The 27,665-nt window shown below is 46.5% G+C and overlaps 1 protein-coding gene across 5 annotated transcripts in view; it reads left to right on the top strand.

Moving 5' to 3' along the window:
- The window catches only part of LOC129843327 (PRELI domain-containing protein 1, mitochondrial-like), a 37,665-nt gene extending 17,202 nt beyond the window's left edge, over nt 1-20,463 (top strand). For 2 of the 5 annotated variants that reach the window (XM_055911956.1, XM_055911957.1), the window contains exons 4-6: nt 100-213; nt 12,007-12,085; nt 16,924-20,463. In XM_055911956.1, coding sequence (XP_055767931.1) covers nt 100-213; nt 12,007-12,085; nt 16,924-17,048 — 318 coding nt within the window. In that variant the 3' untranslated portion in view covers nt 17,049-20,463. Of the gene's footprint in view, nt 1-99; nt 214-11,532; nt 11,978-12,006; nt 12,086-13,957 lie in introns of those variants that run through there. The other 3 variants (XM_055911959.1, XM_055911960.1, XM_055911958.1) reach the window with 3 other exon arrangements.
- The last annotated feature ends 7,202 nt before the right edge of the window (nt 20,464-27,665 follow it).

Genomic DNA, 27,665 nt, shown 5'->3' with positions numbered 1-27,665 from the left:
TGAATCCATTTTAGAATAAGGCTGTAACGTTATACTTTCTGAATGCACTCTATTTACTTATAGTCCTAATAAAGGTCTATGTTTTGATTCCCCTGTCAGTCTGTGGAGGAGCGCTGTGAGTACAGAATTAACCCTGACAACACCAGCTGGACGGAGATTAACAGAGAGGCCTGGATCTCGTCTAACCTCTACGGGCTCTCCAGAGCTATACAGGTGTGTGTTTATACAGGTGTGTGTTTATACAGGTCGGTGGGGTTAACCTCTACGGGCTCTCCAGAGCTATACAGGTGTGTGTTTATACAGGTTGGTGGGGTTAACCTCTACGGGCTCTCCAGAGCTATACAGGTGTGTGTTTATACAGGTCGGTGGGGTTAAAGGTTAAAGGGCCAGTGGGAACTAAGTGGTGCTGGAAGGGTAGGGTCCCTAGAAAGTCCCTGACTTGACAATCTTTCTACCTCCATGTAAAGTACATAGATATGGAGCCATGTATAGGATGTAGATATGGAGCCATGTATAGGACGTAGATGTGGAGCCATGTATAGGACGTAGATGTGGAGCCATGTATAGGACGTAGATATGGAGCCATGTATAGGACGTAGATATGGAGCCATGTATAGGACGTAGATATGGAGCCATGTATAGGACGTAGATATGGAGCCATGTATAGGACGTAGATATGGAGCCATGTATAGGACGTAGATATGGAGCCATGTATAGGACGTAGATATGGAGCCATGTATAGGACGTAGATATGGAGCCATGTATAGGACGTAGATATGGAGCCATGTGTAGGACGTAGATATGGAGCCATGTGTAGGACGTAGATATGGAGCCATGTATAGGACGTAGATATGGAGCCATGTGTAGGACGTAGATATGGAGCCATGTGTAGGACGTAGATATGGAGCCATGTGTAGGACGTAGATATGGAGCCATGTGTAGGACGTAGATATGGAGCCATGTGTAGGACGTAGATATGGAGCCATGTGTAGGACGTAGATATGGAGCCATGTGTAGGACGTAGATATGGAGCCATGTGTAGGACGTAGATATGGAGCCATGTGTAGGACGTAGATATGGAGCCATGTGTAGGACGTAGATATGGAGCCATGTGTAGGACGTAGATATGGAGCCATGTGTAGGACGTAGATATGGAGCCATGTGTAGGACGTAGATATGGAGCCATGTGTAGGACGTAGATATGGAGCCATGTGTAGGACGTAGATATGGAGCCATGTGTAGGACGTAGATATGGAGCCATGTGTAGGACGTAGATATGGAGCCATGTGTAGGACGTAGATATGGAGCCATGTGTAGGACGTAGATATGGAGCCATGTGTAGGACGTAGATATGGAGCCATGTGTAGGACGTAGATATGGAGCCATGTGTAGGACGTAGATATGGCGCCATGTGTAGGACGTAGATATGGCGCCATGTGTAGGACGTAGATATGGCGCCATGTGTAGGACGTAGATATGGCGCCATGTGTAGGACGTAGATATGGCGCCATGTGTAGGACGTAGATATGGCGCCATGTGTAGGACGTAGATATGGCGCCATGTGTAGGACGTAGATATGGCGCCATGTGTAGGACGTAGATATGGCGCCATGTGTAGGACGTAGATATGGCGCCATGTGTAGGACGTAGATATGGCGCCATGTGTAGGACGTAGATATGGCGCCATGTGTAGGACGTAGATATGGCGCCATGTGTAGGACGTAGATATGGAGCCATGTGTAGGACGTAGATATGGAGCCATGTGTAGGACGTAGATATGGAGCCATGTGTAGGACGTAGATATGGAGCCATGTGTAGGACGTAGATATGGAGCCATGTGTAGGACGTAGATATGGAGCCATGTGTAGGACGTAGATATGGAGCCATGTGTAGGACGTAGATATGGAGCCATGTGTAGGACGTAGATATGGAGCCATGTGTAGGACGTAGATATGGAGCCATGTGTAGGACGTAGATATGGAGCCATGTGTAGGACGTAGATATGGAGCCATGTGTAGGACGTAGATATGGAGCCATGTGTAGGACGTAGATATGGAGCCATGTGTAGGACGTAGATATGGAGCCATGTGTAGGACGTAGATATGGAGCCATGTGTAGGACGTAGATGTGGAGCCATGTGTAGGACGTAGATGTGGAGCCATGTGTAGGACGTAGATGTGGAGCCATGTGTAGGACGTAGATGTGGAGCCATGTGTAGGACGTAGATGTGGCGCCATGTGTAGGACGTAGATGTGGCGCCATGTGTAGGACGTAGATGTGGCGCCATGTGTAGGACGTAGATGTGGCGCCATGTGTAGGACGTAGATGTGGCGCCATGTGTAGGACGTAGATGTGGCGCCATGTGTAGGACGTAGATGTGGCGCCATGTGTAGGACGTAGATGTGGCGCCATGTGTAGGACGTAGATGTGGCGCCATGTGTAGGACGTAGATGTGGCGCCATGTGTAGGACGTAGATGTGGCGCCATGTGTAGGACGTAGATGTGGCGCCATGTGTAGGACGTAGATGTGGCGCCATGTGTAGGACGTAGATGTGGCGCCATGTGTAGGACGTAGATGTGGAGCCATGTGTAGGACGTAGATGTGGAGCCATGTGTAGGACGTAGATGTGGAGCCATGTGTAGGACGTAGATGTGGAGCCATGTGTAGGACGTAGATGTGGAGCCATGTGTAGGACGTAGATGTGGAGCCATGTGTAGGACGTAGATGTGGAGCCATGTGTAGGACGTAGATGTGGAGCCATGTGTAGGACGTAGATGTGGAGCCATGTGTAGGACGTAGATGTGGAGCCATGTGTAGGACGTAGATGTGGAGCCATGTGTAGGACGTAGATGTGGAGCCATGTGTAGGACGTAGATGTGGAGCCATGTGTAGGACGTAGATGTGGAGCCATGTGTAGGACGTAGATGTGGAGCCATGTGTAGGACGTAGATGTGGAGCCATGTGTAGGACGTAGATGTGGAGCCATGTGTAGGACGTAGATGTGGAGCCATGTGTAGGACGTAGATGTGGCGCCATGTGTAGGACGTAGATGTGGCGCCATGTGTAGGACGTAGATGTGGCGCCATGTGTAGGACGTAGATGTGGCGCCATGTGTAGGACGTAGATGTGGCGCCATGTGTAGGACGTAGATGTGGCGCCATGTGTAGGACGTAGATGTGGCGCCATGTGTAGGACGTAGATGTGGCGCCATGTGTAGGACGTAGATGTGGCGCCATGTGTAGGACGTAGATGTGGCGCCATGTGTAGGACGTAGATGTGGCGCCATGTGTAGGACGTAGATGTGGAGCCATGTGTAGGACGTAGATGTGGAGCCATGTGTAGGACGTAGATGTGGAGCCATGTGTAGGACGTAGATGTGGAGCCATGTGTAGGACGTAGATGTGGAGCCATGTGTAGGACGTAGATGTGGAGCCATGTGTAGGACGTAGATGTGGAGCCATGTGTAGGACGTAGATGTGGAGCCATGTGTAGGACGTAGATGTGGAGCCATGTGTAGGACGTAGATGTGGAGCCATGTGTAGGACGTAGATGTGGAGCCATGTGTAGGACGTAGATGTGGAGCCATGTGTAGGACGTAGATGTGGAGCCATGTGTAGGACGTAGATGTGGAGCCATGTGTAGGACGTAGATGTGGAGCCATGTGTAGGACGTAGATGTGGAGCCATGTATAGGACGTAGATGTGGAGCCATGTATAGGACGTAGATGTGGAGCCATGTATAGGACGTAGATATGGAGCCACAAGCTGGCAGTTTGCCTGTTTCAGCCTGTGTAGAAGTTGTTGATTTACTGTCTGTTATCTGACTTTGATAAACCCTCAGCTGGTGTGTTGGCTATTAAACCGTCCAGTCGGGTTTACTGAGCCTTGTGAAAGTTAGTGACAACGGGAATCAGTTTAGACATGTCTATACTAACATCACTGCCAGTCATACCACACTAACATCACTACACAAACATAAATAATATGAAAATATCTACTTCTGCTTCCCAGTAAAGCAATAAAAAAACAAGCAAGCATCCCAGAAAAGTGCTAAAAAATAGCCGGCAGCTTAAGAAACAAGGTTCATGAAATTAATAATTTACTAGTAACAGATGACATTCATATTCTGACTATCTCTGAAACTCACTTAGACAATACCTTTGATGATACAGTGGTAGCAATACAAGGTTATAACATCTACTGAAATGCCAGTGGAGGTGTTGCTGTTTATATTCAGAGCCACATTCCTGTAGAGATTAGAGAGGATCTCATGTTAAATACTGTTGAAGTAATATGGCTACAGGTTCATCTGCCTCACCTAAAGCCCATTCTGGTGGGAAGCTGCTATAGACCACCAAGTGCTAACAGGTTCATCTGCCTCACCTAAAGCCCATTCTGGTGGGAAGCTGCTATAGACCACCAAGTGCTAACAGTCAGTATCTGGATAACGTGTGTGAAATGCTTGATAATGTATGTGATATCAACAGAGGTATATTTTCTGGGTGATTTTTAAATATTGACTAGCTCTCATCAAGCTGCCCTCTCGAGAGAAAGCTTCAAACTCTAACCAGTGTCTGCAACCTGGCTCAGGTTATCAGTCAACCTACCAGGGTCGTTACAAACAGCACAGGAATGAAATCATCAATATGTATTGATCACATCTTTACTAATGCTGCAGAAATTAGCTTGAAAGCAGTATCCAGATCCATCAGATCTATTGATCACAATATAGGAGCCATATCTAGGAAAACCACAGTTCCAAAGACTGGGCCTAATATAGTGTATAAGAGGACAGGCTGGGCCTAATATAGTGTATAAGAGGACAGGCTGGGCCTAATATAGTGTATAAGAGGTCAGGCTGGGCCTAATATAGTGTATAAGAGGTCAGGCTGGGCCTAATATAGTGTATAAGAGGTCAGGCTGGGCCTAATATAGTATATAAGAGGTCAGGCTGGGTCTAATATAGTGTCTAAGAGGTCAGGCTGGGTCTAATATAGTGTATAAGAGGTCAGGCTGGGCCTAATATAGTGTATAAGAGGTCAGGCTGGGCCTAATATAGTGTATAAGAGGTCAGGCTGGGCCTAATATAGTGTATAAGAGGTCAGGCTGGGCCTAATATAGTGTATTAGAGGTCAGGCTGGGCCTAATATAGTGTATAAGAGGACAGGCTGGGCCTAATATAGTGTATAAGAGGTCAGGCTGGGCCTAATATAGTGTATAAGAGGACAGGCTGGGCCTAATATAGTGTATAAGAGGACAGGCTGGGCCTAATATAGTGTATAAGAGGTCAGGCTGGGCCTAATATAGTGTATAAGAGTTCATACAATAAGTTTTGTAGTGATTCATATGTTGATGATATAAAGAATATTTGTTGGTCCGTGTGTAATGAGGAGCAAACAGACGTTGCACTTGACACATTTATGAAATTACTTATTTCAGTTACCAATAAGCAACGCCCCCCCATTAAGAAAATAACTGTAAACTTAAATCCCAATGGATTGATGAGGGATTGAAAAATTGTATGGTTGAGAGGGCCGAGGCAAAAGGAATGGCAAATAAGTCTGGCTGCACAACCGATTAGCAAACTTCTTGCAAATTTGAGAAATCATGTGACTAAACTAAATAAAAAATATACTATGAAATAAATAAATGACATAAAGAATGATAGTAAAAAGCTTTAGAGGTAAACTCACTTTTGGAAAAAAAATGGCCCTTTGAATGTTTTCGCTACTACTGGAGAGCCCACCCATTCAGCATCGTTCACACCCTCTTAAGCTTTAGCCACACCCATCTCTTTAAGGGTTGATCTGAGTGTTCAAGCACAACTTGCTAACGTTGGCTAACTTGCTAGCTACTTCCAGACACAAATGAGAGAACAGCTCACTGAACATTACTCCCCCTAGCGGAGCGGGTTAGGCTGTTTTTATGTTATCCAGAGCGTTGATGACTGCAACTGTGCTGTCAGATTGTCCGTTCGTAAATTCAAAACGCGTCGCTCTCGGAGCATTTAGAGCGCACTCTGGACGAGGAGTGGGGTTGATCCGAGCGTTCTGACCTTACAACGGCAGTCAAGCACCCAAGCTAACTGGCTAACTGGCTAACATTGGCTAACTGGCTAACATTGGCTAACATTGGCTAACATTGGCTAACATTGGCTAACATTGGCTAACATTGGCTAAGTAACTGGCTAAGTAACTGGCTAAGTAACTGGCTAAGTAACTGGCTAAGTAACTGGCTAAGTAACTGGCTAAGTAACTGGCTAAGTAACTGGCTAAGTAACTGGCTAAGTAACTGGCTAAGTAACTGGCTAAGTAACTGGCTAAGTAACTGGCTAAGTAACTGGCTAAGTAACTGGCTAAGTAACTGGCTAAGTAACTGGCTAAGTAACTGGCTAAGTAACTGGCTAAGTAACTGGCTAAGTAACTGGCTAAGTAACTGGCTAAGTAACTGGCTGGCTGGCTGGCTAACTGGCTGGCTGGCTGGCTGGCTGGCTGGCTAACTGGCTGGCTGGCTAACTGGCTAACTGGCTGGCTGGCTGGCTAACTGGCTGGCTGGCTGGCTGGCTAACTGGCTGGCTGGCTAACTGACTGGCTGGCTGGCTGGCTGGCTAACTGACTGGCTGGCTGGCTGGCTAACTGACTGGCTGGCTGGCTGGCTGGCTAACTGACTGGCTGGCTGGCTGGCTGGCTAACTGACTGGCTGGCTGGCTGGCTAACTGACTGGCTGGCTGGCTGGCTGGCTAACTGACTGGCTGGCTGGCTGGCTAACTGACTGGCTGGCTGGCTGGCTAACTGACTGGCTGGCTGGCTGGCTAACTGACTGGCTGGCTGGCTGGCTGGCTAACTGACTGGCTGGCTGGCTGGCTGGCTGGCTGGCTAACTGACTGGCTGGCTAACTGGCTGGCTGGCTGGCTAACTGGCTGGCTGGCTGGCTAACTGACTGGCTGGCTGGCTAACTGACTGGCTGGCTGGCTAACTGACTGGCTGGCTGGCTAACTGACTGGCTGGCTAACTGGCTGGCTGGCTGGCTAACTGGCTGGCTGGCTAACTGACTGGCTGGCTAACTGACTGGCTGGCTGGCTAACTGGCTGGCTGGCTAACTGACTGGCTGGCTAACTGACTGGCTGGCTAACTGACTGGCTGGCTAACTGACTGGCTGGCTGGCTAACTGGCTGGCTGGCTGGCTAACTGACTGGCTGGCTGGCTAACTGACTGGCTGGCTGGCTAACTGACTGGCTAACTGATTGGCTAACTGGCTAACATTGGCTAACTGGCTAACATTGGCTAACTGGCTAACATTGGCTAACTACTTCCAAACACATAATGAGAGAACACCCAACTCTGACCATTATACTCGCCCTAGCAGAGCTGGTTATCCAGAGCGTTGGTGACTTGTAACTGTGCCGCTGGCAACAAGTACGCTTTTTTTGCCCGACGTTTACTGACACCGGCCATATTCAACGGATGTTGCGCATTCGTAAATTCATCAGCTATTCTGCATTCTGGCACAGTCAGACGAGAGTGCTCTGAAATCCAGACTGAATTTACGAACACACCCGAAATGGTTACTTGCATCCTTTTGTTAAGACCTATAGGTAGGTGAAACATAATCCCACCTCATGACGTCACTACCCTGCTATCAGCAGGTAGCTAAGCAACCAGGTTAGCTGTTAACATTTGGCTACAGCTAGCCAAGCAAATGGCTTTTTCAGTCAATTTAAAATATCTGAAAATGTAGCTAGCTGGAGTATCTCGCCCATATACATCATTCATGGTTGGACGTGTCTCCTGTCATGGATGCCACGGTTGCCTTTTAGTTTGAAGATGTAATCCGGAGACAGGTGTTTTCTCCATCTCCTTAGTTATAATACTCTAATTCCACAGATTTTTTTTCAAAACAAGATACATTTTTTTTTAAACCGCGTTAGACATGATTACCTAGACATACTGACCAGGTTAAATAGACAGAAGCCTGCTATATGGCAGACCAATCCAAACTCATCTCTCGGCATGTCCAGCCCACTCAATATCTCAGCCAATCATGGCTAGCGGGAAGGTTGCTGTCTCGTTCTGTGGCTAAAACTACTAGCCTTGTATTTACAGATGGCATACAAGTTTGTTATTAAGGCACATGAAAGTTCACATGTTCGAGAAGGTATTTCTGCCCCCCAAAAAAACGCATTGCGTTCAAACTGCTCTCCTGTGAAGTAGTGACCTGCGACATACGCCTAGTTTCCGGAAACGGGTCACATATTGTGGATAAAAAGTGATGTGTTATGGCTTTACACCCCCTGCTATAAAGTGGATAAAGAGTTACCTGTCTAACAGAACACAGAGGGTGTTCTTTAATGGAAGTCTCTCCAACATAATCCAGGTGGAATCAGGAATTCCGCAGGGCAGCTGTCTAGGCCCCTTTTTTTCAATCTTTACATGCCACTGGTTTTGAGTATAGCCAGTGTTTGCGGATGACTCAACACTATACATGTCAGCTACTACAGCAATCGAAATGTCTGCAACACTTAACAAAGAGCTGCAGTTAGTTTCAGTGTGGGTGGCAAGGAATAAGTTTGGGTTAGGGCTAAATATTTCAAAAACTAAAAGCTTTGTATTTGGGACAAATCATTCACTAAACCATAAACCTCAACTAAATCCTTTAATAAATAATGTGGAAATTGAGCAAGTTGATGTGACTAAACTGCTTGGAGTAACCCTGGATTGTAAACTGTCATGGTTAAAACATATTGATGCAGTAGTAGCTAAGATGAGGGGAGAAGTCTGTCCATAATAAAGCGATGCTCTGCCTTCATAACAACACTATCAACAAGGCAGGTCCTACAGGCCCTAGTTTCTACCTTCATAACAACACTATCAACAAGGCAGGTCCTACAGGCCCTAGTTTCTACCTTCTTAACAACACTATCAACAAGGCAGGTCCTACAGGCCCTAGTTTCTACCTTCTTAACAACACTATCAACAAGGCAGGTCCTACAGGCCCTAGTTTCTACCTTCTTAACAACACTATCAACAAGGCAGGTCCTACAGGCCCTAGTTTCTACCTTCTTAACAACACTATCAACAAGGCAGGTCCTACAGGCCCTAGTTTCTACCTTCTTAACAACACTATCAACAAGGCAGGTCCTACAGGCCCTAGTTTCTACCTTCTTAACAACACTATCAACAAGGCAGGTCCAACAGGCCCTAGTTTCTACCTTCTTAACAACAGGTTCGATAATATATATTTTTTAAATACACCACGACATGCCACCAGAGGTCTCTTCACAGTCCCCAAGTCCAGAACAGACTATGGGAGGTGCACAGTACTACATAGAGCCATGACTACATGGAACTCTATTCCACAGTACTACATAGAGCCATGACTACATGGAACTCTATTCCACAGTACTACATAGAGCCATGACTACATGGAACTCTATTCCACAGTACTACATAGAGCCATGACTACATGGAACTCTATTCCACAGTACTACATAGAGCCATGACTACATGGAACTCTATTCCACAGTACTACATAGAGCCATGACTACATGGAACTCTATTCCACAGTACTACACAGAGCCATGACTACATGGAACTCTATTCCACAGTACTACATAGAGCCATGACTACATGGAACTCTATTCCACAGTACTACATAGAGCCATGACTACATGGAACTCTATTCCACAGTACTACATAGAGCCATGACTACATGGAACTCTATTCCACAGTACTACATAGAGCCATGACTACATGGAACTCTATTCTACAGTACTACATAGAGCCATGACTACATGGAACTCTATTCCACAGTACTACATAGATCCATGACTACATGGAACTCTATTCCACAGTACTACATAGAGCCATGACTACATGGAACTCTATTCCACAGTACTACATAGAGCCATGACTACATGGAACTCTATTCCACAGTACTACATAGAGCCATGACTACATGGAACTCTATTCCACAGTACTACATAGAGCCATGACTACATGGAACTCTATTCCACAGTACTACATAGATCCATGACTACATGGAACTCTATTCCACAGTACTACATAGAGCCATGACTACATGGAACTCTATTCCATAGTACTACATAGAGCCATGACTACATGGAACTCTATTCCACAGTACTACATAGAGCCATGACTACACGGAACTCTATTCCACAGTACTACATAGAGCCATGACTACATGGAACTCTATTCCACAGTACTACATAGAGCCATGACTACATGTAACTCTATTCCACAGTACTACATAGAGCCATGACTACATGGAACTCTATTCCACAGTACTACATAGAGCCATGACTACATGGAACTCTATTCCACAGTACTACATAGAGCCATGACTACATGGAACTCTATTCCACAGTACTACATAGAGCCATGACTACATGGAACTCTATTCCACAGTACTACATAGAGCCATGACTACATGGAACTCTATTCCACAGTACTACATAGAGCCATGACTACATGGAACTCTATTCCACAGTACTACATAGAGCCATGACTACATGGAACTCTATTCCACAGTACTACATAGAGCCATGACTACATGGAACTCTATTCCACAGTACTACATAGAGCCATGACTACATGGAACTCTATTCCACAGTACTACATAGAGCCATGACTACATGGAACTCTATTCCACAGTACTACATAGAGCCATGACTACATGGAACTCTATTCCACATCAGGTAACTGATGCAGCAGGAGAATCAGATTTATAAAACAGGTATAAATACACCTTATGGAACAGCGGGGACTGTTTAGAGACACACACACAGGCACAGACACATGGATTTTGTGTTATAGATATGTGGTAGTAGAGTATAGGCCTGAGGGCACATACTTCGTGTGTAGTGAATTCTGCTATACAATTTTAAAAACATTACATTCATAACTGCCTTAATTTTGCTGGACCCCAGGAAGAGTAGCTGCTGCCTTGGTTAGAAACTAATGGGGATCCATAATAAACCCCAGGAAGAGTAGCTGCTGCCTTGGCAGGAACTAATGGGGATCCATAATAAACCCCAGGAAGAGTAGCTTCTGCCTTGGCAGGAACTAATGGGGATCCATAATAAACCCCAGGAAGAGTAGCTTCTGCCTTGGCAGGAACTAATGGGGATCCATAATAAACCCCAGGAAGAGATGCTGCTGTCTTGACAGGAACTAATGGGGATCCATAATAAACCCCAGGAAGAGTAGCTGCTGCCTTGGCAGGAACTAATGGGGATCCATAATAAACCCCAGGAAGAGTAGCTGCTGCCTTGGCAGGAACTAATGGGGATCCATAATAAACCCCAGGAAGAGATGCTGCTGCCTTGGCAGGAACTAATGGGGATCCATAATAAACCCCAGGAAGAGTAGCTGCTGCCTTGGCAGGAACTAATGGGGATTCATAATTAATACAAATACCACCACAGAACTAACATCACTGTCAGTCATACCACAAAACAAGACCAGCATTCCCTGTCATACGCTAACCATCATTAATGTATGGCCTCACTTTACAGGAATTCGGCCTTGCCCGGTTCAAGACCAGCTTTCCCTGTCATACGCTAACCATCATTAATGTATGGCCTCACTTTACAGGAATTCGGCCTTGCCCGGTTCAAGACCAGCATTCCCTGTCATACGCTAACCATCATTAATGTATGGCCTCACTTTACAGGAATTCGGCCTTGCCCGGTTCAAGACCAGCATTCCCTGTCATACGCTAACCATCATTAATGTATGGCCTCACTTTACAGGAATTCGGCCTTGCCCGGTTCAAGACCAGCATTCCCTGTCATACGCTAACCATCATTAATGTATGGCCTCACTTTACAGGAATTCGGCCTTGCCCGGTTCAAGACCAGCATTCCCTGTCATACGCTAACCATCATTAATGTATGGCCTCACTTTACAGGAATTCGGCCTTGCCCGGTTCAAGACCAGCATTCCCTGTCATACGCTAACCATCATTAATGTATGGCCTCACTTTACAGGAATTCGGCCTTGCCCGGTTCAAGACCAGTGTTACGAAGACCATGAAAGGGTTTGAATACGTCCTGGCCAAAATGCAAGGTAAGATGAAGGCCAGTTGTTTTATTACGCTGTAAAATAAGGTGGGAAACGGCGCGGTGTTGCGGTGGGGCGGTAGGAACGGCACGGTGTTGCGGTAGAAACGGCGCGGTGTTGCGGTGGAAACGGCACGGTGTTGCGGTAGAAACGACACGGTGTTGCGGTAGAAACGGCGCGGTGTTGCGGTGGAAACGGCACGGTGTTGCGGTAGAAACGACACGGTGTTGCGGTAGAAACGGCGCGGTGCTGCGGTAGAAACGGCACGGTGTTGCGGTAGAAACGACGCGGTGCTGCGGTAGAAACGACGCGGTGCTGCGGTAGAAACGGCGCGGTGTTGCGGTAGAAACGGCGCGGTGTTGCGGTGGAAACGGCACGGTGTTGCGGTAGAAACGACACGGTGTTGCGGTAGAAACGGCGCGGTGTTGCGGTGGAAACGGCACGGTGTTGCGGTAGAAACGACGCGGTGTTGCGGTAGAAACGGCGCGGTGTTGCGGTAGAAACGGCGCGGTGTTGCGGTAGAAACGGCGCGGTGTTGCGGTAGAAACGGCGCGGTGTTGCGGTAGAAACGGCGCGGTGTTGCGGTAGAAACGGCGCGGTGCTGCGGTAGAAACGACACGGTGCTGCGGTGGGGCGGTAGAAACGGCGCGGTGCTGCGGTAGAAACGGCGCGGTGTTGCGGTAGAAACGGTTCAGTTCAGTCGTGGCCAAAAGTTTTGAGAATGACACAAATATTAATTTCCACAGTTTGCTGCTTCAGTGTCTTTAGATATTTTTGTCAGATGTTACTATGGAATACTGAAGTATAATTACAAGCATTTTATAAGTGTCAAAGACTTTTATTGGTAATTATATAAAGTTGATGCAAAGAGTCAATATTTGCAGTGTTGACCCTTCTTTTTCAAGACGTCTGCAATCCGCCCTGGCATGCTGCCAATTAACTTCTGGGCCACATCCTGACTGATGGCAGCCCATTCTTGCATAATCAATGCTTGGAGTTTGTCAGAATTTGTGGGGTTTTGTTTGTCCCCCCGCCTCTTGAGGATTGACCCCAAGTTCTCAATGGGATTAAGGTCTGGGGAGTTTCCTGGCCATGGACTCAAAATATCGATGTTTTGTTCCCCGAGCCACTTAGTTATCACTTTTGCCTTATGGCAAGGTGCTCCATCATCCTGGAAAAGGCGTTGTTCGTCACCAAACTGTTCCTGGATGGTTGGGAGAAGTTGCTCTCGGAGGATGTGTTGGTACCATTCTTTATTCATGGCTGTGTTCTTAGGCAAAATTGTGAGTGAGCCCACTCCTTTGGCTGAGAAGCAACCACACACATGAATGGTCTCAGGATGCTTTACTGTTGGCATGACACAGGACTGATGGTAGCGCTCACCTTGTCTTCTCTGGACAAGCTTTTTTCCGGATGTCCTACACAATCGGAAAGGGGATTCATCAGAGAAAATGACTTTACCCCAGTTCTCAGCAGTCCAATCCCTGTACCATTTACAGAATATCAGTCTGTCCCTGATCTTTTTCCTGGAGAGAAGTGGCTTCTTTGCTGCCCTTCTTGACACCAGGCCTTCCTCCAAAAGTCTTCGCCTCACAGCGTGCAGATGCACTCACACCTGCCTGCTGCCATTCCTGAGCAAGCTATGTACTGGTGGTGCCCTGATCCCGCAGCTGAATCAACTTTAGGAGAAGGCCCTGGCGCTTGCTGGACTTTCTTGGGCACCCTGAAGCCTTCTTCACAACAATTGAACCGCTCTCCTTGAAGTTCTTGATGATCCGATAAATGGTTGATTTAGGTGCAGTCTTACTGTCAGCAATATCCTTGCCTGTGAAGCCCTTTTTGTGCAAAGCAATGATGACGGCACGTGTTTCCTTGCAGGTAACCCTGGTTGACAGAGGAAGAACAATGAGTCCAAGCACCACCCTCCTTTTGAAGCTTCCAGGCTTTTATTCACTCTGTCATGCTGATTGAGTTAGATCTCCAGCCTTGTCCTCGTCAACACTCACACCTGTGTTAATGAGAGAGACAATGACATTTTGTCAGCTGGTCCTTTTGTGGCAGAGCTGAAATGCAGTGGAAATGTTTTTGGGGGGATTCAGTTCATTTGCATGGCAAAGAGAGACTTTGCAATTAATTGCAAGTCATCTGATCACTTTTCATAACATTCTGGAGTATATGCAAATTGCCATCATACAAACTGAGGCAGCAGACTTTGACACAAATATTAATTTTCACATTCTCAAAACTTTTGGCCACGACTGTACACAGAGAGGGACTGTCTATACTCTCTACTTTTACAGTTCAATGTGCTATAAAAAGAACAGGCTCTTTGCTTGAATCTTTCACAGCAACAAGACATGCTGGAGTCTAATCTTCTCATCAATTACAATAATATTCAACCAACGACTACATTTAATTCTTACCCTATGAGGTTCAGACTACTGCTGCTTTTCTGGTCTAAACCAGGCCCTGATTACAGGGGAACAATGACTGGTGTCCCAGGTCTAAACCAGGCCCTGATTACAGGGGAACAATGACTGGTGTCCCAGGTCTAAACCAGGCCCTGATTATAGGGGAACAATGACTGGTGTCCCAGGTCTAAACCAGGCCCTGATTACAGGGGAACAATGGCTGGTGTCCCAGGTCTAAACCAGGCCCTGATTACAGGGGAACAATGGCTGGTGTCCCAGGTCTAAACCAGGCCCTGATTACAGGGGAACAATGACTGGTGTCCCAGGTCTAAACCAGGCCCTGATTACAGGGGAACAATGACTGGTGTCCCAGGTCTAAACCAGGCCCTGATTACAGGGGAACAATGACTGGTGTCCCAGGTCTAAACCAGGCCCTGATTACAGGGGAACAATGACTGGTGTCCCAGGTCTAAACCAGGCCCTGATTACAGGGGAACAATGACTGGTGTCCCAGGTCTAAACCAGGCCCTGATTACAGGGGAACAATGATTGGTGTCCCAGGTCTAAACCAGGCCCTGATTACAGGGGAACAATGACTGGTGTCCCAGGTCTAAACCAGACCCTGATTACAGGGGAACAATGGAACAAAGCAGTGGAACTGGCTTGCAGGTCGGGTTTGAATTTGAGGGATTTAGACTCCTTACCTCCAACCATGTTCTAACCACCATGTTTCCTCGCTCTCTCTTCTCTAATCACCACGTTTCCTCTCTCCTCCAACCTCTAACCACGTTTCCTCTCTCCTCTAACCACCACGTTTCCTCTCTCCTCTAACCACGTTTCCTCTCTCCTCTAACCACGTTTCCTCTCTCCTCTAACCTCGTTTCCTCTCTCCTCTAACCTCGTTTCCTCTCTCCTCTAACCTCGTTTCCTCTCTCCTCTAACCACGTTTCCTCTCTCCTCTAACCACGTTTCCTCTCTCCTCTAACCACGTTTCCTCTCTCCTCTAACCACGTTTCCTCTCTCCTCTAACCACGTTTCCTCTCTCCTCTAACCACGTTTCCTCTCTCCTCTAACCACGTTTCCTCTCTCCTCTAACCACGTTTCCTCTCTCCTCTAACCACGTTTCCTCTCTCCTCTAACCACGTTTCCTCTCTCCTCTAACCACGTTTCCTCTCTCCTCTAACCACGTTTCCTCTCTCCTCTAACCACGTTTCCTCTCTCCTCTAACCACGTTTCCTCTCTCCTCTAACCACGTTTCCTCTCTCCTCTAACCACGTTTCCTCTCTCCTCTAACCACGTTTCCTCTCTCCTCTAACCACGTTTCCTCTCTCCTCTAACCACGTTTCCTCTCTCCTCTAACCACGTTTCCTCTCTCCTCTAACCACGTTTCCTCTCTCCTCTAACCACGTTTCCTCTCTCCTCTAACCACGTTTCCTCTCTCCTCTAACCACGTTTCCTCTCTCCTCTAACCACGTTTCCTCTCTCCTCTAACCACGTTTCCTCTCTCCTCACCTAACCTCGTTTCCTCTCTCCTCACCTAACCTCGTTTCCTCTCTCCTCACCTAACCTCGTTTCCTCTCTCCTCTAACCTCTAACCACGTTTCCTCTCTCCTCACCTAACCTCGTTTCCTCTCTCCTCTAACCTCTAACCACGTTTCCTCTCTCCTCTAACCACGTTTCCTCTCTCCTCTAACCACGTTTCCTCTCTCCTCACCTAACCTCGTTTCCTCTCTCCTCACCTAACCTCGTTTCCTCTCTCCTCTAACCTAACCACGTTTCCTCTCTCCTCTAACCTCTAACCACGTTTCCTCTCTCCTCTCTCCTCTAACCACGTTTCCTCTCTCCTCTCTCCTCTAACCACGTTTCCTCTCTCCTCTAACCACGTTTCCTCTCTCCTCTAACCACGTTTCCTCTCTCCTCTAACCACGTTTCCTCTCTCCTCTAACCTCGTTTCCTCTCTCCTCTAACCACGTTTCCTCTCTCCTCTAACCACGTTTCCTCTCTCCTCTAACCACGTTTCCTCTCTCCTCTAACCACGTTTCCTCTCTCCTCTAACCTCGTTTCCTCTCTCCTCTAACCACGTTTCCTCTCTCCTCTCTCCTCTAACCACGTTTCCTCTCTCCTCTAACCTCTAACCACGTTTCCTCTCTCCTCTAACCACGTTTCCTCTCTCCTCTAACCTCTAACCACGTTTCCTCTCTCCTCTAACCTCTAACCACGTTTCCTCTCTCCTCTAACCACGTTTCCTCTCTCCTCTCTCCTCTAACCACGTTTCCTCTCTCCTCTCTCCTCTAACCACGTTTCCTCTCTCCTCTAACCACGTTTCCTCTCTCCTCACCTAACCTCGTTTCCTCTCTCCTCACCTAACCTCGTTTCCTCTCTCCTCTAACCACGTTTCCTCTCTCCTCTAACCTCGTTTCCTCTCTCCTCCAGGTGAGGCCCCCTCCAGGACCATGGCTGAGCATGCTACAGAGAGGGCCAGGGAGACGGCTCTGGCAGCCAAAGAGAAAGCTAAAGACCTGGCCTCACAGGCTCACAAGAAACAACAGTATGTCTGAGCTGCCGGTGTAGGGTGAAGTTTCCCCTAGATGCTGATATGGTTAAGATTAGGATTGGGGGCAGGGGAATCTGATCCTAAGTGTCTTCCTAGAAACTTTATCCTGGAGCCTGAGGTGCCGGTGGGAGGAAGTAGACATTGGCCCATGTCAGACCTGCCTGGATTCAAAGACTATTCAGGAATAATTTCAAGTACTTTATCTGGGATCGATTTTGAAGTATGCCTGGTACAATGGAACCAATAGAATACTGAAAAAACCCTGCTCATTTGGCACTCCAGGCAGACTCAAGCAATTACAAAAAAGTAAATAAATAAAAATGTTGAATAGTATTTGATCCCAGATCTGTTTGGCCCTAACTACTTGTCCAGAGTCAGATCTTATTTCCCCCCCCCCTTAATGATTACATTTGGAGGTAGGGGAATCTGATCCCAGATCTGTGATTAGGGTTGCAAAATTCCGGTAACTTTTCCAAAATTCCAAGTTTTTCCAGAGATACCAGTTGGAAGATTCCCGGATCAAGAGGTAATACGCATGAAATCTGAAATCCTCCAACCAGAATTTCTGGAACATTTCTGGAATTTTGTAAATGCTTTGGTAATGTTGCTCCACTAGGTTTGACTGAGCTAGGGCATGGACCGTTCAAGCTTGATTTGGTAATGTTGCTCCACTAGGTGTGACTGAGCTAGGGCATGGACCGTTCAAGCTTGATTTGGTAATGTTGCTCCACTAGGTGTGACTGAGCTAGGGCATGGACCGTTCAAGCTTGATTTGGTAATGTTGCTCCACTAGGTGTGACTGAGCTAGGGCATGGACCGTTCAAGGTTGAGGTGGTAATGTTGCTCCACTAGGTTTGACTGAGCTAGGGCATGGACCGTTCAAGGTTGAGGTGGTAATGTTGCTCCACTAGGTGTGACTGAGCTAGGGCATGGACCGTTCAAGCTTGATTTGGTAATGTTGCTCCACTAGGTGTGACTGAGCTAGGGCATGGACCGTTCAAGGTTGAGGTGGTAATGTTGCTCCACTAGGTGTGACTGAGCTAGGGCATGGACCGTTCAAGCTTGATTTGGTAATGTTGCTCCACTAGGTGTGACTGAGCTAGGGCATGGACCGTTCAAGCTTGATTTGGTAATGTTGCTCCACTAGGTTTGACTGAGCTAGGGCATGGACCGTTCAAGCTTGATTTGGTAATGTTGCTCCACTAGGTGTGACTGAGCTAGGGCATGGACCGTTCAAGCTTGATTTGGTAATGTTGCTCCACTAGGTGTGACTGAGCTAGGGCATGGACCGTTCAAGCTTGATTTGGTAATGTTGCTCCACTAGGTTTGACTGAGCTAGGGCATGGACCGTTCAAGCTTGATTTGGTAATGTTGCTCCACTAGGTGTGACTGAGCTAGGGCATGGACCGTTCAAGCTTGATTTGGTAATGTTGCTCCACTAGGTGTGACTGAGCTAGGGCATGGACCGTTCAAGCTTGATTTGGTAATGTTGCTCCACTAGGTGTGACTGAGCTAGGGCATGGACCGTTCAAGCTTGATTTGGTAATGTTGCTCCACTAGGTGTGACTGAGCTAGGGCATGGACCGTTCAAGCTTGATTTGGTAATGTTGCTCCACTAGGTGTGACTGAGCTAGGGCATGGACCGTTCAAGCTTGATTTGGTAATGTTGCTCCACTAGGTGTGACTGAGCTAGGGCATGGACCGTTCAAGCTTGATTTGGTAATGTTGCTCCACTAGGTGTGACTGAGCTAGGGCATGGACCGTTCAAGCTTGATTTGGTAATGTTGCTCCACTAGGTGTGACTGAGCTAGGGCATGGACCGTTCAAGCTTGATTTGGTAATGTTGCTCCACTAGGTGTGACTGAGCTAGGGCATGGACCGTTCAAGCTTGATTTGGTAATGTGGCTCCACTAGGTGTGACTGAGCTAGGGCATGGACCGTTCAAGGTTGAGGTGGTAATGTTGCTCCACTAGGTGTGACTGAGCTAGGGCATGGACCGTTCAAGGTTGAGGTGGTAATGTTGCTCCACTAGGTGTGACTGAGCTAGGGCATGGACCGTTCAAGCTTGATTTGGTAATGTTGCTCCACTAGGTGTGACTGAGCTAGGGCATGGACCGTTCAAGCTTGATTTGGTAATGTTGCTCCACTAGGTTTGACTGAGCTAGGGCATGGACCGTTCAAGCTTGATTTGGTAATGTTGCTCCACTAGGTGTGACTGAGCTAGGGCATGGACCGTTCAAGCTTGATTTGGTAATGTTGCTCCACTAGGTGTGACTGAGCTAGGGCATGGACCGTTCAAGCTTGATTTGGTAATGTTGCTCCACTAGGTTTGACTGAGCTAGGGCATGGACCGTTCAAGCTTGATTTGGTAATGTTGCTCCACTAGGTGTGACTGAGCTAGGGCATGGACCGTTCAAGCTTGATTTGGTAATGTTGCTCCACTAGGTGTGACTGAGCTAGGGCATGGACCGTTCAAGCTTGATTTGGTAATGTTGCTCCACTAGGTGTGACTGAGCTAGGGCATGGACCGTTCAAGCTTGATTTGGTAATGTTGCTCCACTAGGTGTGACTGAGCTAGGGCATGGACCGTTCAAGCTTGATTTGGTAATGTTGCTCCACTAGGTGTGACTGAGCTAGGGCATGGACCGTTCAAGCTTGATTTGGTAATGTGGCTCCACTAGGTGTGACTGAGCTAGGGCATGGACCGTTCAAGGTTGAGGTGGTAATGTTGCTCCACTAGGTGTGACTGAGCTAGGGCATGGACCGTTCAAGGTTGAGGTGGTAATGTTGCTCCACTAGGTGTGACTGAGCTAGGGCATGGACCGTTCAAGCTTGATTTGGTAATGTTGCTCCACTAGGTGTGACTGAGCTAGGGCATGGACCGTTCAAGCTTGATTTGGTAATGTTGCTCCACTAGGTTTGACTGAGCTAGGGCATGGACCGTTCAAGCTTGATTTGGTAATGTTGCTCCACTAGGTGTGACTGAGCTAGGGCATGGACCGTTCAAGCTTGATTTGGTAATGTTGCTCCACTAGGTGTGACTGAGCTAGGGCATGGACCGTTCAAGCTTGATTTGGTAATGTTGCTCCACTAGGTTTGACTGAGCTAGGGCATGGACCGTTCAAGCTTGATTTGGTAATGTTGCTCCACTAGGTGTGACTGAGCTAGGGCATGGACCGTTCAAGCTTGATTTGGTAATGTTGCTCCACTAGGTGTGACTGAGCTAGGGCATGGACCGTTCAAGCTTGATTTGGTAATGTGGTCGGGAGGCTTCGTATGACTTCCGGCGCTTCCGGAGGCATGCAGTCTAAATCAAACTCTGTAACGCATCGCCATGCGCCTCTCAAATGTTGTAACAATGCAGAGAGCTCTGTATAGCTCCGCGTTGACATGATTGGTTGACGGTAAGCGGGGGGGGGGGGGGGTCCTGTATTAACACAAACTCACTTCCTTCACAGCAGCTCTGCGAAACGCAAAAAAAAAAAAGTCAGTTTTGCTCTTGACTTGTGCAGTAGACGCTGTACGGCCACTACAGATGTTGTATCGTACGTCACAGAGCGTCAACTGAGTAACTGTTATTGTTGGAGGCATGCGGCAACAATAGGGACAGGACAACACCAGTCCCACCCAGCAGGTGGTCTACTGTGCCCGGTCGGTGTCGCTCGGGTCTTGTCCTTTTTAAATCGGGAGCTAGTAACAGAGACTGGTCCAGGTCTCCAGAAATGACTCGTTATGGTTTCCATCTGGATGTTTTTGTGACCGATACTTTCGTAGTTTAAAAAAAGTCTTAACACCATGATGGAGTTCCACACAGTTGGGTGAAGCTGTCCGTAGACGCTGATCTTGGGTCAGTTTAGCATTTCCCCCCCACTAACGTCTACGGTTAGGATCGGGGGGAGGGAGAAGCTGATCCTAGACCTGTCGACCTACCCACCATTCCCTCCCAAATCAAAGGGTTGCATCCCAAATGCAACCCTATTCCCTATATAGTGCACTACTTTAGACCAGAGCCCTATTCCCTATATAGTGCACTACTTTAGACCAGAGCCCTATTCCCTATATAGTGTACTACTTTAGACCACAGCCCTATTCCCTATATAGTGCACTACTTTTAACCAGAGCACTATTCCCTATATAGTGCACTACTTTTAACCAGAGCCCCATAGGCACTGAAGAGTTTTAAACCAGAGACATATAGACCCTGATATAAAGTAGTGTCCCAGAGACATATAGACCCTGATATAAAGTAGTGTCCCAGAGACATATAGACCCTGATATAAAGTAGTGTCCCAGAGACATATAGACCCTGATATAAAGTAGTGTCCCAGAGACATGTAGACCCTGATATAAAGTAGTGTCCCAGAGACATATAGACCCTGATATAAAGTAGTGTCCCAGAGATATATAGACCCTGATATAAAGTAGTGTCCCAGAGACATATAGACCCTGATATAAAGTAGTGTCCCAGAGACATATAGACCCTGATATAAAGTAGTGTCCCAGAGACATATAGACCCTGATATAAAGTAGTGTCCCAGAGACATATAGACCCTGATATAAAGTAGTGTCCCAGAGACATGTAGACCCTGATATAAAGTAGTGTCCCAGAGACATATAGACCCTGATATAAAGTAGTGTCCCAGAGACACATAGACCCTGATATAAAGTAGTGTCCCAGAGACATATAGACCCTGATATAAAGTAGTGTCCCAGAGATATATAGACCCTGATATAAAGTAGTGTCCCAGAGACATATAGACCCTGATATAAAGTAGTGTCCCAGAGACATATAGACCCTGATATAAAGTAGTGTCCCAGAGACACATAGACCCTGATATAAAGTAGTGTCCCAGAGACATATAGACCCTGATATAAAGTAGTGTCCCAGAGTCATATAGACCCTGATATAAAGTAGTGTCCCAGAGACATGTAGACCCTGATATAAAGTAGTGTCCCAGAGTCATATAGACCCTGATATAAAGTAGTGTCCCAGAGATATATAGACCCTGATATAAAGTAGTGTCCCAGAGACATATAGACCCTGATATAAAGTAGTGTCCCAGAGACATATAGACCCTGATATAAAGTAGTGTCCCAGAGACATGTAGACCCTGATATAAAGTAGTGTCCCAGAGACATATAGACCCTGATATAAAGTAGTGTCCCAGAGACATATAGACCCTGATATAAAGTAGTGTCCCAGAGACATATAGACCCTGATATAAAGTAGTGTCCCAGAGACATATAGACCCTGATATAAAGTAGTGTCCCAGAGTCATATAGACCCTGATATAAAGTAGTGTCCCAGAGACATATAGACCCTGATATAAAGTAGTGTCCCAGAGTCATATAGACCCTGATATAAAGTAGTGTCCCAGAGACATATAGACCCTGATATAAAGTAGTGTCCCAGAGACATATAGACCCTGATATAAAGTAGTGTCCCAGAGACATATAGACCCTGATATAAAGTAGTGTCCCAGAGACATATAGACCCTGATATAAAGTAGTGTCCCAGAGTCATATAGACCCTGATATAAAGTAGTGTCCCAGAGACATATAGACCCTGATATAAAGTAGTGTCCCAGAGTCATATAGACCCTGATATAAAGTAGTGTCCCAGAGACATATAGACCCTGATATAAAGTAGTGTCCCAGAGACATGTAGACCCTGATATAAAGTAGTGTCCCAGAGACATATAGACCCTGATATAAAGTAGTGTCCCAGAGACATGTAGACCCTGATATAAAGTAGTGTCCCAGAGACATATAGACCCTGATATAAAGTAGTGTCCCAGAGATATATAGACCCTGATATAAAGTAGTGTCCCAGAGTCATATAGACCCTGATATAAAGTAGTGCCCTAAGTAGGGAATAGGGTGCCATTTTGAGCCAGCCTCAGTGCTCTCTTCTCTTCAGCTCTTTAACCTCTTGTGCTCTTCTGTCTTCTCTGTTACAGGAAGCATTTCTCTCTGTCTGTTTTAATTCCTTTACCTTCGTATAGTTTTGTTTCTCACACTGTAGATGAGACCGCCTACATATCTTAATTTACGTTTTGTGTTTTAGCCTTACGATTTATAAATATTTGTTTTTCATTTCAAAATCAAATCTTTTATTTCTGCTAGCTAAAAAAAAGCAAATCTCAAAATAAATCTCTTGATTCATCTCTCTTCGCTGCATATTCATTGATTTCAGTTATGGCGTTTTTCATTTAATTTTTACTGATTCAGAATGATATTTCATTGCTTCAAATTAAACGTGGTACTAGTGTGATGAGGGGGGTCCACGTTATTTGTAGTCGTTGCTTGAAAGTGAAGCTCGCTCTTGACATTGTGAAAAGACAGGATTGCTGTGGATATCAATGTCTGTATGATGTATGCTTGAAGAAATTGGCTCCAGGAAGTGAGTCAAATTGCAAATGACACTTAAAGACATCCTGGGTGTGACTGTTTGTTTGTGTTTTACCTCCCGCTTTGGGCTGGATGTGTCTGTGTAGTTTAATCAATAAGGCTCGAGGGGATGTTGGCACGTGGCCTATATACACCACAGCTAAGGGCTGTTCTTAAACCACAACCCAATGTGGATTGGCAATATACCACAAATCCAGAGGTGCCTTATTACTATTATAAACTGGTTACCAATGTAATTAGAGCAGTGGAAAAAATATTTGTTTTTGTCATATCCATGGTATACGGTCTGATATACCACGGCTGTCAGCCAATCAGCATTCAGGGCTTGAACCACCCAGTTTCTAAACATGCATAATCTCCATGAGCAGAATTTACTGTCTTACCTCAATTAGCCATGAAATCCCTAGTTTCCAGACCTTTTTCCGCCACATGGGCCAGCCCTCAAGCAATTAGTTTTAGTTCAGCCCCTTGACATTTTGAGTGACAGCAAGATGCAGAGCGAGAGAGGGAGCAATGACGTGGTGTACATATGTGATGTAGTACACAATATTGCGGGGACCACTTTTGGCTTGTGAGTACTACTTTCAGAACCACTGGCTGAGAAGTATACAAACGTACTGGAGAATTACATTTTTAAGAGAATTTAATTACATTTTTTATTTTTTAAATGAATGCATACAACTGATGAATGTGCTATGTTTGAGCAACAGTATCGGCTTATTGATGAATACCAATAAATATTTTATGTTACTGGATCCTTTTGTCATTTGTTTTCCTCAAATAATTGCATAGTACCTTGAATAACAAGGAAGTGATTAGTATTAAATATGTATTCGTACGTAATAGTACTGGAACAGAGGAAGACGGGTGAGTGCCTTAAGATATTCTATTGTTGCAATGACAAGGTCACAAGGCATCTTGTTGGGGTATAAACATCCTGAACCAGGCAGTCAGCACACCTCAGTGGGTAACATCCTGAACCAGGCAGTCAGCACACCTCAGTGGGTAACATCCTGAAGGCAGTCAGTCAGCACACCTCAGCGGGTAACATCCTGAACCAGGCAGTCAGCACACCTCAGTGGGTAACATCCTGAAGGCAGTCAGCACACCTCAGCGGGTAACATCCTGAACCAGGCAGTCAGCACACCTCAGTGGGTAACATCCTGAACTAGGCAGTCAGCACACCTCAGTGGGTAACATCCTGAACCAGGCAGTCAGCACACCTCAGTGGGTAACATCCTGAACCAGGCAGTCAGCACACCTCAGTGGGTAACATCCTGAACCAGTCAGTCAGTACACCTCAGTGGGTAACATCCTGAAGTCAGTCAGTACACCTCAGTGGGTAACATCCTGAAGTCAGTCAGTACACCTCAGTGGGTAACATCCTGAACCAGGCAGTCAGCACACCTCAGTGGGTAACATCCTGAACCAGGCAGTCAGCACACCTCAGTGGGTAACATCCTGAACTAGGCAGTCAGCACCTCAGTGGGTAACATCCTGAACCAGTCAGTCAGCACACCTCAGTGGGTAACATCCTGAACCAGGCAGTCAGCACACCTCAGTGGGTAACATCCTGAACCAGGCAGTCAGCACACCTCAGTGGGTAACATCCTGAACCAGGCAGTCAGCACACCTCAGTGGGTAACATCCTGAACTAGGCAGTCAGCACACCTCAGTGGGTAACATCCTGAACCAGTCAGTCAGCACACCTCAGTGGGTAACATCCTGAACCAGGCAGTCAGCACACCTCAGTGGGTAACATCCTGAACCAGTCAGTCAGTACACCTCAGTGGGTAACATCCTGAAGTCAGTCAGTACACCTCAGTGGGTAACATCCTGAAGTCAGTCAGTACACCTCAGTGGGTAACATCCTGAACCAGGCAGTCAGCACACCTCAGTGGGTAACATCCTGAACCAGGCAGTCAGCACACCTCAGTGGGTAACATCCTGAACTAGGCAGTCAGCACCTCAGTGGGTAACATCCTGAACCAGTCAGCACACCTCAGTGGGTAACATCCTGAACCAGGCAGTCAGCACACCTCAGTGGGTAACATCCTGAACCAGGCAGTCAGCACACCTCAGTGGGTAACATCCTGAACCAGGCAGTCAGCACACCTCAGTGGGTAACATCCTGAACCAGGCAGTCAGTCAGTCACCTCAGTGGGTAACATCCTGAACCAGTCAGTCAGTCAGTACACCTCAGTGGGTAACATCCTGAAGTCAGTCAGTACACCTCAGTGGGTAACATCCTGAACCAGGCAGTCAGCACACCTCAGTGGGTAACATCCTGAACCAGGCAGTCAGTCACCTCAGTGGGTAACATCCTGAACCAGGCAGTCAGTCACCTCAGTGGGTAACATCCTGAACCAGGCAGTCAGCACACCTCAGTGGGTAACATCCTGAACCAGGCAGTCAGCGCACCTCAGCGGGTAACATCCTGAACCAGGCAGTCAGTCACCTCAGTGGGTAACATCCTGAACCAGGCAGTCAGTCAGCACACCTCAGTGGGTAACATCCTGAACCAGGCAGTCAGCACACCTCAGTGGGTAACATCCTGAACCAGGCAGTCAGCACACCTCAGTGGGTAACATCCTGAACCAGGCAGTCAGCACACCTCAGTGGGTAACATCCTGAACCAGGCAGTCAGCACACCTCAGTGGGTAACATCCTGAACCAGGCAGTCAGTCACCTCAGTGGGTAACATCCTGAACCAGGCAGTCAGCACACCTCAGTGGGTAACATCCTGAACCAGTCAGTCAGTCACCTCAGTGGGTAACATCCTGAACCAGGCAGTCAGCACACCTCAGTGGGTAACATCCTGAACCAGGCAGTCAGCACACCTCAGTGGGTAACATCCTGAACCAGGCAGTCAGCACACCTCAGTGGGTAACATCCTGAAGTCAGTCAGTACACCTCAGTGGGTAACATCCTGAACCAGGCAGTCAGCACACCTCAGTGGGTAACATCCTGAACCAGGCAGTCAGCACACCTCAGTGGGTAACATCCTGAACCAGTCAGTCAGTCACCTCAGTGGGTAGCATCCTGAACCAGTCAGTCAGCACACCTCAGCGGGTAACATCCTGAAGGCAGTCAGTCAGCACACCTCAGCGGGTAACATCCTGAACCAGGCAGTCAGTCACCTCAGTGGGTAACATCCTGAACCAGGCAGTCAGTCACCTCAGTGGGTAACATCCTGAACCAGGCAGTCAGTCACCTCAGTGGGTAACATCCTGAACCAGGCAGTCAGCACACCTCAGTGGGTAACATCCTGAAGGCAGTCAGTCACCTAACAGCATCAAATCCACAGTGAGTTTAGTTTAGATGCTGAGGGACTATAGATGATATAACTATAGGGACTATAGATGATATAACTATAGGGACTATAGATGATATAACTATAGGGACTATAGATGATATAACTAGAGGGACTATAGATTATATAACTATAGGGACTATAGATGATATAACTATAGGGACAATAGATGATATAACTATAGTGACTATAGATGATATAACTAGAGGGACTATAGATGATATAACTATAGGGACTATAGATGATATAACTAAAGGGACTATAGATGATATAACTATAGGGACTATAGATGATATAACTAAAGGGACTATAGGTGATATAACTATAGGGACTATAGTTGCTGAGGGACTATAGATGATATAACTATAGGGACTATAGATGATATAACTAGAGGGACTATAGATCATATAACTATAGGGACTATAGATGATATAACTATAGGGACAATAGATGATATAACTATAGGGATTATAGATGATATAACTATAGGGACTATAGATGATATAACTATAAGGACTATAGATGTTATAACTATAGATGATATAACTATAGGGATTATAGATGATATAACTATAGGGACTATAGATGATATAACTAAAGGGACTATAGATGATATAACTATAGGGACTATAGATGATATAACTATAGGGATTATAGATGATATAACTATAGGGACTATAGATGATATAACTATAAGGACTATAGATGATATAACTATAAGGACTATAGATGTTATAACTATAGATGATATAACTATAGATGATATAACTATAGGGACTATAGATGATATAACTATAGATGATATAACTATAGGGACTATAGATGCTGTAGGGACTATAGATGATATAACTATAGATGATATAACTATAGGGACTATAGATGCTGTAGGGACTATAG

Source organism: Salvelinus fontinalis, unplaced genomic scaffold (assembly GCF_029448725.1).
Source record: "Salvelinus fontinalis isolate EN_2023a unplaced genomic scaffold, ASM2944872v1 scaffold_0114, whole genome shotgun sequence".
In the NCBI taxonomy this organism is placed as follows: Eukaryota; Metazoa; Chordata; class Actinopteri; order Salmoniformes; family Salmonidae; genus Salvelinus; species Salvelinus fontinalis.
This window is presented reverse-complemented; position numbering and strand designations above follow the sequence as displayed.